The 11384-nt window shown below is 40.6% G+C and overlaps 1 protein-coding gene across 4 annotated transcripts in view; it reads left to right on the plus strand.

Moving 5' to 3' along the window:
• Positions 1 to 11384, plus strand: part of LOC120018337 (serine/threonine-protein kinase SIK3 homolog) — a 53188-nt gene that overhangs the window by 35492 nt on the left and 6312 nt on the right. For 2 of the 4 annotated variants that reach the window (XM_038961476.1, XM_038961478.1), the window contains 4 exons: positions 10007 to 10135; positions 10425 to 10483; positions 10712 to 10815; positions 10997 to 11294. In XM_038961476.1, coding sequence (XP_038817404.1) covers positions 10007 to 10135; positions 10425 to 10483; positions 10712 to 10815; positions 10997 to 11294 — 590 coding nt within the window. The remainder of the gene's footprint in view (positions 1 to 10006; positions 10136 to 10424; positions 10484 to 10711; positions 10816 to 10996; positions 11295 to 11384) is intronic. The other 2 variants (XM_038961477.1, XM_038961479.1) reach the window with 1 other exon arrangement.

The following is an 11384-nucleotide window of genomic DNA, read 5'->3' on the forward strand; positions in this document are numbered from 1 at the left end:
GCTTTATGGAAGCACTGCCTATGCTAGCATATTAAAAATGTAACTGCATGTAACCTCCATTCGCTATTCGAGTGCAGGCTACGGATGACAAGTTTTCTTTTTGTGGGCTATTCTAAGTCAAAAATAATTCTACACACTCGCTGGCACGAAAATAGGCATGAATGATCAGTTCCCAAAGAAAATTGCAGCGTGGCGCAAAGTTCTATACCCACACTTCAAGGAGAATTGATTTAAAAGGGAAACGTGTAGCTCTTGTAGTCGATAAACTGTATTGATTACCAAATGTTCCAAGACACGAAGACGGTAATTCTAAATATTACAAAGTTCCCATAGAGGAGTCGAATAATGGAACACCCAATACTATCCATGGTAGGGATTGTAATCACAAAATATATCAAATATATCGGAAAACAATAAAATACAACAATTGATAAAGAAATAAACCACAACTACACTATACCATTCAAGATGGTAGGGAATGTTGTAAATAATTAGTATTCGACTTTCTATTTATAGTATTTTATAAATAGATAAGACAGCATTAGACAAAAGGATAATTAGCTAAATAATACATCTCCAAATAGAAGGAACTGGAACACAAAAGTACTCAAAACAGAGGACATAGAAGGCACAGTATGTGGGTATGTCCAGGTGTATTGTGATGGAAGGGGGGGTGTGTGTTTTTGTGTTTGGGAAAAGTGTGTTAAGTGAGTGAAAAAGGGAAATGGTTGCAAATCCCAGAGCCCATGTGTGTCTGCGAGCAGGGGTTGTGAGAGAGAGCTTTCAATCTTGTGCAGATATGGGATATACTTTTTAAAACAAATTATAAATCTAGGTTATTGATTTGTTGGCCTATCATGATGAGACGGTCCCCAACCCTATATTCTAGACACCCACCTGTGCGACCCATACACTAAGGAGAAGTCCTTATCTGTTGCTTGGGCCTACTGTAACTAGCCTATACGCATCCAAAAGAGGAAGATGAATGCGGTCGGAGACCCACTAAAGCAGCACCGCCCCTGGTCTCTGATGGGTGAGCATAATATACAAAGAATTTCTCCATCAGCTAGGACTTGACATTGGTTAATCAAATGTCCCCATTTTTGCATGCCTTCTCAAACAGCTACAACTGTATTTGCATTTGCACATCAAGTCCTTTCTTGAGTTGGGCTCGAGGATGGAGCAACTGGAACAACATCTGAGCTTGTGGTGGTGTTTGTGGAGGAAAGGGTGGAAAAGTGGAGAACAATTGGAGGTTAACTTAATAGCAATGCAAATATCATGGTACAGCTATATGGACACTCTCACTATGGTGCTTTTTAATGGTAAGTTTACAAACATATATTATGATACAAGTTGCAATTCAATTTATCTCATTATGGTAAATTGTGAAATAAGTATAGCCAATTATAATTGTAATGTCTTAGCAGATAATAAGAAAAGACTATCAGTATTTACCTGGATAAAAGAAAAGGAATATAATATCTATTAACAGGAAACTCATTCAACAATTTGGTCAGGGGGATATATTTCTTCCATGGGCAAAGAAACTCAAAAGGGTTGATGATCTTAATAAACATTCATTTTGATATGAATCTGCAAATTGTACAAACAGATCCTCAAGGTAGATGGGTGATTTTAAATATGTTATTGGACCATAAACAGATTTGTCTCATTAATATATACGGTCCAAATAATGGTGATCCATGCTTCTTTGAAAATATATATAATAATTTATCAAACCTACAAGCAATACAATGGTGGTAAATTATAAACTGGATCTTAAAGGAAATCGCACTACAAACTATCACCCTCATGCACTTAAGGAAATCACCAATGTCATTGATATATTGGAACTAGTGGAAATATGGAGGCTTAAATATCCTGACCTAGTGAGATATACATGGCGGAGGCTCAATCAAGCTAGTCATCTTGACTACTTTCTTATGTCATTCTCGCTGGCACCCAAAGTTTTTAAAAAGTGTTGAGAGGGGACAGAATGCAGTCGGACCATCAAATCATTTTCATATACATTACTCGTACAGAATTCCCACGTGGGCGAGAATATTGGAAATTGAATCAAAGCCTATTGAATGATAACTTGTTTTTTTAGCTAAGACAGAATAATTTAGAACTGACTTTTTCAGACATAACATAGGTATAGCAGGTCCCCTTATTGTATGGGACACTTTTAAATGTGCCTTTAGAGGCCATGCAATTCAGTACTCATCTCTAAAACAAAGCAATTTAGGTAAAAAGAGCCCATTATAACAAAGGAAGTATGACTAACAATACAGATAGATAGCAATAATAACTGTAACATAGAGGCACAGAATAAGTGAGAGGAAAAACAAAAAGAAATGGAAGAACTTATTCAAGAAAAATCGAGTGTAATATATTATAAAAATAAAGCGACCTGGATGTAATATTGGAAAAATGCACCAAATAATTTAAAATCTTCAACATAGAAATGCTACCAAAAATAATTTACTGAAACTTCACCTAACAATATTTTGAGAGGAAGCAAAGTTCTTTTAAAGTATGTTTTCTTTTGTCTCCTCCGTCTCCACTAACCTAAGTTAATTGTATGTATTTTTTTTCTATGAATAATGTAAAATTAACAGCTGTACCGAAAGGCTCATGTGAAGGCCAAATTACAGAGGAGGAACCTTTTGATGCAATTAAAGCCTTTAAGTCTGGGAAAACTCCAGGGCAGAATGGCACACCAGTGGAGGTGTACCAAACCTTTTTTGATATACTCAGAGGACCATTATTAGCATGTTTTTTAACCACTCCTATAAAAATAGTAGATTATCAGATACTCAACAAGAAAGTCTGATTTTCCTTATTACTGAAACAGAATCCAAGTGGTAAGTATAAAGATCCAGTCCGTTTAAAAAATGTGAGTTTCCTTACACTTCCGTGTTGTGATGCAAAAATTCTAGCATTGTGCATAGAAGTAAAATGTATTGTCGGACATTATTAATCCTAATCAGACAGGTGATTTACATGGACTTTACATGAACATTGGATATATAATTACTAGAAACAATAAAACACTATGAAAAATCTGGGAAACCAGGCCTGGTATTTATAGCTGCCTTTGAAAAGGCTTTTGATGAAGTACGATTGGAATTTACAGTGCATTTGGAAAGTATTCAGACCCCTTTATTTTTTCCACATTTTCTTACGTTAGTTTTTTTTTACTTTATCAACCTACACACAATACCCCATAATGACAAATCAAAAACAGGGTTTTAATATTTTTGTAATTTTATTGAAAACTGAAATATCATATTTACATAAGTATTCAGACACTTTACTCAGTACTTTGTTGAAGCACCTTTGGCAGCGATTACAGCCTCAAGTCTTCTTGTGTATGACGCTACAAGCTTGGCACACTTGTATTTGGGGTGTTTCGCCCTTTCTCTGCAGATCCTCTCAAGCTCTGTCAGGTTGGATTGGCTGCACAGCTATTTTCAGGTTTCTCCAAAGATGTTAGATCATGTTCAAGTCTGGGCTCTGGCTGGGCCACTCAAGGACATTGAGACTTGAGTGGCAAAACACCAGTCTCAATGTCAACTGTGAAGAGGCGACTCCGGGATGCTGGCCTTCTATGCAGAGTTCCTCTGTCCAGTGTCTGTGTTCTTTTGCCCATCTTAATCTTTTATTTTGATTGGCCTGTCTGAGATATGGCTTTTTCTTTGCAACTCTGCCTAGAAGGCCAGCATCCCGGAGTCGTATCTTCACTGTTGACGTTGGGACTGGTGTTTTGCGGGTACTATTTAATGAAGCTGCCAGTTGAGAACTTGTGAGGCGTCTGTTTCTCAAACTAGACACACTAATGTACTTGTCCTCTTGCTCAGTTGTGCACCGGGGCTATTCTGGTTAGGGCCAGTTTGTGCTGTTCTGTGAAGGGAGTAGTACACACCGTTGTACGAGATCTTCAGTTTCTTGTCAATTTCTCGCATAGAGTAGCCTTCATTTCTCAGAACAAGAATAGACTGACAAGTTTCCAAAGAAAATATTTGTTTCTAGCCATTTTGAGCCTGTAATCAAACCCACAAATGCTTATGCACCAGATACTCAACCAGTCTAAAGGACAGTTTTATTGCTTCTTTAAACAGACAACAGTTTTCAGCTGTGCTAACATACTTGCAAAATAGTTTTATAATGATCAATTAGCCTTGTAAAATGATAAACTTGGATTAACTAACACAAATGATAAACTTGGATTAGCTAACACGACGTGCCATTGGAACATAGGAGTGATGGTTGCTGATAATGGGCCTCTGTACGCCTATGTAGATATTCCTTTAAGAATCTGCCGTTTCCAGCTACAATAGTCATTTTCAACATTAACAATGTCTACACTGTATTTCAGATCTATGTTATTTTAATGGACAAGAAAATGTGGTTTATTTCAAAAACAAGGACATTTCTGAGTGGCCCCAAACTTTTGAACGATAGTGTGTTTAGGGGATACAACCATCCCAGCTCTGCAGATTTTGCAGTGAAGAGACAGGATCATTTGTTTTGGTACTGTCCATATGTAGCTTGTTTTTGGTCGCAGGTCCAGGAATGGCTGAAGAATTGCACATTTACCTGGAGCTAACTGTGCAGATAGCACTACTGGGTGATTTGAAAAGTCATAGTCAATATATAAATTATATAATAATACTTTTGGCAAAAATGTTTATCTTTAATTTACAGTTGGTCAAACTATGAGAATAGAAATGTTCAGGACTTTTGTGAAACAGCACAGTATAAAAATATATGGCAAACTGAAATCCAATATATTAGTAGGCTATATGTAAAGACCAGATTACATTGAGTAGTCTGATGGGTGAGAATATTGTCAAGTGCTTGTCAAATTGTGAATGAGCGACTGATGAAGTGTGTGCAGCCTGCACAAGAAACTGCGGAAACTGCGTTTCATGTGACTTAAAACAAAATGTGTCGCATTATGCAGCCCTAGAATGTGTTAAAAATCAGAACATATAGCCTAATGTTTGTATCACACCTAAAGTGGATTTATTGTGATGGTGTAGGCTATATTAAATGGATTTATTAGACTTGTAGATGTTCCAAAGGTGTGCATCAGTGGCTTATAGGCTATGCGTGGAAGCCAGGAGATGCTAAACATGTTTGTTAATTACGGTCAATTCCCTGAGACCGACAGTTTACTTACATGACAATCACTGGCTGACAAAATGTCATGAGCGCCACAACCCTACCCCCACCTGGTTTATACGCCCAAAGCTAGTACTATAAACCCCCACCTGGTTCTATACACCCCCATTTAATGTGTTTTTCTTTCACGATAGACTAGTCCTGATTTACCTCTACCTGCAGCTCCTAACCGTAGTCCTGCCTTACCTGCTCCAATGTATCTACCTGCTGCTCCTAAGCATGCATGCATCCTACATCGGTGCCCGTACTGCCCACAACCCCTGGGGCGCAAGTGTGAATGCCACACAAGCCTCCCTTGACGTCATCCACTCACTTTCCATGTACTTCCTCTTAGTTTGTTTTCCTACACAGTGAAAAGACAGACGTGCTGGGTTAGATTTAGATACTGAGCCTCTTTTAGACTACATACATTCAGTGTAGAGTCAGTGTGAACATCTCCACCTGGTATTGTACTGGTGTTTAATGCCTGGCCCCTGACGTCCTCTATCGTCATACCAAACAGTCTGGCCTCACTGGAAAGTCGTTTATTAATGCATTCAGGGAAAAGAGCGGGTCTTACCGTGATTCAATTAATGCCTTTGTCACAATACAACCACTTGCATACGCACACAGCTAGATAGCTTTCCAAGTGCTCTACTTGTACCCCTGGAAGTTTTAGGTGGTGTGAAACGCATGGACTGGCTCTTAATTGAGATCCCATCGATTTAAATGCCTCTTAATTCTCATTCTGTCACATCTGTGCTGGTCCTTATTTACCCTTCCCACCTGATCCTGCTGGTCTTGCCTTACAATGGAACAGGTAGGTACGGGGTATAACCAGTGTAGAGAGAGGGTGCAGACACTAAAACGCAAGTTGGTTCTTGTTTAGTCTGTATACTTAAAGATCCCTCTCTCCCATCCATCTTTTTGTCCAGGAACCATACCATTTTAGTTTTCCCAGAAACCAGACATTTTTAATTTTCTGCTTTTCATTCAATATTTTTCCATGTAAAGAACAAGTCATCGATGCACTTTTCCGGCTTCATTTTTCCATCTATTTTGTCAATTTTTTTTCTCCTACATTTTCTCACCTGCACAACTCCGGGGCTGGCTGAACTATATTGAAATATGTAAAGACAAACGTGTATTTTTTTGCATTGATCTGCGGTCTACAATACTTATTTGGGTAAGCACTGGAGTTCCTAAGCATTGTCCTGCCTTGCCCCGTACGCTTCTGTTTCATTTTATCTTCCTTCTGCACCTAAGTGTGCAGGCAGCAGCCTACAGAAATGTCCATGCTGTAGAAGTGTGAACATGTTTCCATTGATCTCATCCACTTACTCCCACTTAACCTTCAATTAGTTGGATTCCATACACATTTTAAGGACTGATTGTGCAGCGTTGGATTGGGACACTGAATTGCTTTAGCCATAGTCACTATGTCATACAGTACCAGTCAAAAGTTTAGACACACCTAGTCATTCAAGGGTTTTTCTTTATTTTTACTATTTTCTACATTGTGGAATAATAGTGAAGACATCACAACTATTAAATAACACATATTGAATCATGTAGTAACCAAAAAGTGTTAAAATCCAAATATATTTAAGATTCTTCAAAGTAGCCACCCTTGTCCTTGATGACAGCTTTGTACACTCTTGGCATTCTCTCAACCAACTTCACCTGGAATGCTTTTCCAACAGTCTTGAAGGAGTTCCCAGATATGCTGAGCACTTGTTGGCTGCTTTTCCTTCACTTTGCGGTCCAACTCATCCCAAACCATCTTAATTGGGTTGAGGTCATGTGATTGTGGAGGCCAGGTCATCTGATTAAGTACTCCATCACTCTCCTTCTTCGTCAAATAGCCCTTACACAGCCTGGAGGTGTATTGGATCATTGTCCTGTTGAAAAACAAATGATAGTCCCACTAAGCGCAAACCAGATGGGATGGCATATCGCTGCAGAATGCTGTGGTAGCCATGCTGGTTAAGTGTGACTTGAATTCTAAATAAATCACAGACAGTGTCACCAGCAAAGCACCCCCACACCATCACACCTCCATGCTTTACGGTGTGAACCACATATGCAGAGATCATACGTTCACCTACTCTGCGTCTCACAAAGACACGGCGTTTGGAACCAAAAATCTCTAATTTGGACTCATCAGACCAAAGGACAGATTTCCACCGGTCTAATGTCCATTGCTCGTTTCTTGGCCCAAGCAAGTCTCTTCTTATTGGTGTCCTTTTAGTAGTGTTTTTTGCAGCAATTCGACCATGAAGGCCTGATTCTCCTCTGAACAGTTGATGTTGAGATGTGTCTGTTACTTGAACTCTGTGAAGCATTTATTTGGGCTGCAAACTGAGATGATGCAGTTTTATATAATGAACTTATCCACTGCAGCAGAGGTAACTTTGGGTCTTCCTTTCTTGTGGCGGTCCTAATGAGAGCCAGTTTCATCATAGTGCTTGATGGTTTTTGCAACTGCACTTGAAGAAACTTTCGAAGTTCTTGAAATGTTCCGCATTGACTGACCTTCATGTCTTAAAGTAATGATGGACTGTCATTTCTCTTTGCTTATTTGAGCTGTTCTTTCCATAATATGGTCTTGGTATTTTACCAAATAGGGCTATTTTCTGTATACCACCCCTACCTTGTCACAACACAACTGATTGTCTCAAACGCATTAAGAAGGAAAGTAATTCCACAAATTAACTTTTAAGAAGGCACACCTGTTAATTGAAATGCATTCCAGTTGACTACCTCATGAAGCTAGTTGAGAGAATGCTAAGACAGTACAAAGCTGTCAAGGCAAAGGGTGGCTGCTTTGAAGAATCTCAATTATAAAATAGATTTTGATTTGTTTAACAGTTTTTGGGTTATTACATGATTCCATACATGTTATTTCAAAGTTGTAATGTCTTCACTATTATTCTACAATGTATAAAATAGTAAAAATAAAGAAAAACCCTGGAATGAGTATGTGTGTCCGAACTTTTGACTGGTACTGTAGATCCAAGTTGGTGCACCGTGGGGGGTATCAAGAGGTTAGAGGTCCCTGGCCAGGGTAGGATGGTTATAGAGGGTTTAAAGGCAGGTTGAAGGGGATATTGGGATTGGCCTAGGGTGCTGATGTAACTAGAGTGGTAATTAGGGGTAATCCCATAGACTCAAGTTTCAATGGTGACGTGGTCGGAGTAAACACGAGGCTGCTGGGTCACGGGGGTGAGTCAAACCAAAACAAGCTGCAGTTGATGTTGACGGCACCTCTGCCCTCGGTCAGAGCTAGAGTTATCTCAGCACCCAAAACCACATCAGCTATCTTTGTGCCAGATCTGTTTGTGCTATCATGTCAACTCTTTGTCATGCCAAAAGGATAGGCCAAGCAGATCTGGGACCAGGCTAGATATCAGCTAATCGATTTAACAGTTTAATATCAAGGCTGTGATGAGAGGTGGCGGAGGGATCTCCAAGGTCATTGTAACAGTGCACAACAAAGCAATAGCGAAAATGAAACATTTGACAATACAGGACCGGTCTGTATTATGGCGTCAACAGCGATTTTAGAAGTGTAAGGATGGACAACATGCCTTATATACAAACCTTATGGACTCTGAAATGTATTCAATTAAATTCAAAAAGCTTTATTGTCCATCAAATGTACATAAGAAGGAAATGGTCTTTTGACATCAAATCTTATTTGCCACATGCGACAAATACAACGGGTGTAGACCTTACCGTAAAATGCTTACTTACAGGCCCTTAACTCTTATTTTTCGTAATACTGCATTGTTGGTTAAGAAAATATTTACTAAATAAACTAAAGTAAAAGAGCAACAATAAAATAACAGTAACGAGGCTATATACAGGGGGTACCGGTACCAAGTCAATTGTGTGGGTGTACAGATTAGTCGAGGTAATATGTAAAGTTGAAGTCGGAAGTTTACATACACCTTAGCCAAATACGTTTAAACTCAGTTTTTCACAATCCCTGACATTTAATCCTAGTAAAAATTCCCTGTCTTAGGTCAGTTAGGATCACCACTTCATTTTAAGAATGTGAAATGTCAGAATAATAGTAGAGAGAATGATTTATTTCAGTTTTTATTTCTTTCATCACATTCACAGTGAGTCAGAAGTTTACATACACTCAATTAGTATTTGGTAGCATTGCCTTTTTAAATTGATTCACTTGGGTCAAACGTTTTGGGTAGCTTTCCACAAGCTTCCCACAATAAGTTGGGTGAATTTGGCCCATTCCTCCAGACAGAGCTGGTGTAACTGAGTCAGGTTTGTAGGCCTCTGCTCGCACACTCTTTTTCAGTTCTGCCCACAAATGTTCTATAGGATCGAGGTCAGGGCTTTGTGATGGCCACTCCAATACCTTGACTTTGTTGTCCTTAAGCCAAACTATAGTTTAATTAACAAGAAATTTGTGGAGGAGTTGAAAAACGAGTTTTAATGACTCCAACCTAAGTGCATGTAAACTTCCGACTTCAACTGTACATGTAGGTAGGGGTAAAGTGACTATGCATAGATAATAAACAGTGAGTACCAGCAGCATAAACAGGGGGGTTCAATGCAAGTAGTCCGGGTCGCCATTTGATTAGCTGGTCAGCTGTCCTATGGCTTGGGGGTAGAAGCTGTTGAGAAGCCTTTTGGATCTAGACTTGGACTGATTTGAGTCTCGTTTATCGTTGCATTCTATTATCATTGGATGGGGGTATTCTGAGTGAAAGTGACAGCAAATAATGCTATTCCTTATATTTCGGGTGCCACTGTCTTTCTTTGTGTGGTCTCTAACGACAATATGTTTGTGTGTTTGTGCGCGTATGTGTACCAGGAGTGTGAGCAGCTGCAGAAGATGTACGCTAACCCCCAGGACGAGAGGCTGCTTGAGCATACACAACAACAGCATTTCCTGTACCAGCAGGAGCAGCAGATTCTACACCAGCAGATACAGGTCAATGTGACACACACTGACAGACATGGACACACACACACACACACACACAGAGAGAACGACACGCACACTGCATGGTTTGTATCAGCGGGAGCAGCGTTTTCTACACTAGCAGATGCAAGTCACTATGACCCTAGCCTAGACATTTCTGTCCCCATCTCTTCTCTCTCTGAAAGACACTCGCATACCATGAAATGCAGGTCGATGTGACACAAATACAGTAAACACATGCCATGATGTGTTCCTAAATAGTTTTTCCATTATCTGTATCTTTCTCCACCTTCTGCAGGCCCTGTCTTTGGGACACGGAGAGTGCCAGCCCAGTCACCTTACCCACCAGCTCCAGAGGTGAGAACACCACACACACAACAACTCTGAGCGAGAGACTAATGATAATCATTGGTGACTAAAAACAAGCGTTTATTTTTAGACACATAGGTTCAAAATAACACACTCAATGGCAATAGTCTGCTAAACACATGTAATGTAGCTCAGAGAAGCCAGGCCAGGCTTTTGTGGCGCTCTATTCATTTGAAGTGTTATTTACATCCCTGTCTGTTCTCTCCCTTCCCTCAGGTTGCGTATCCAGCAATCCAGCCCACCGCCTACACATCCCAGCAACCACTTGTTCAGACAGCCCAATCAGAGTCCCCCTCCAACAGCGATGATGCAGGGCCATGGTAAGTTCTAACTCCACCCCTTAGCCTTACTTGTCTTTCTTTATTGGACTAAAGGACGGAATGATCTGTCAATATGACTAAATTGTTAATGATCCCTTATTAGGACAAAGTGATGGTTGAAATAACCCGTTTGTAGGTACAGTAGCTCTCTGACTGACTGATCTTTCCCTCCTTCCCACAGGTGTGCCATCAGCGGTTCAGTACCAGCACGGCCCCGCCCTCTATCAGCCCTCCAGCGGGAGTCCTCCCCCTTGCGGCCTGCGCCCCGTCACCCTGCCTCCCCAGCAGCAGCAGCCCTGCTCCTCCTCCCGTGGCGGGGGTGTACCCATGCCCCAGCAGCAGGTGACTATCCAGGTGCAGGAGGTAGAGCTGGGAGGGGGCGGGGCCCAACAGCGCCAGCAGCATGCCTTCCTTTCCACGCCGTGCGCCCACCGGGTCCTGGGGAAGCAGCTGAGTGCAGACAACGCCGAGACCCACAGGTGATCCTCACACCACTGCTCACTTTGCGCCTGACCCACCCGGCATGCCTTCTTCCCTTTGCACATCTTTTTCTGCCAGCACTTTTCTTC

The sequence above is a fragment of the Salvelinus namaycush genome, chromosome 23, assembly GCF_016432855.1.
Source record: "Salvelinus namaycush isolate Seneca chromosome 23, SaNama_1.0, whole genome shotgun sequence".
Classification (NCBI taxonomy): Eukaryota; Metazoa; Chordata; class Actinopteri; order Salmoniformes; family Salmonidae; genus Salvelinus; species Salvelinus namaycush.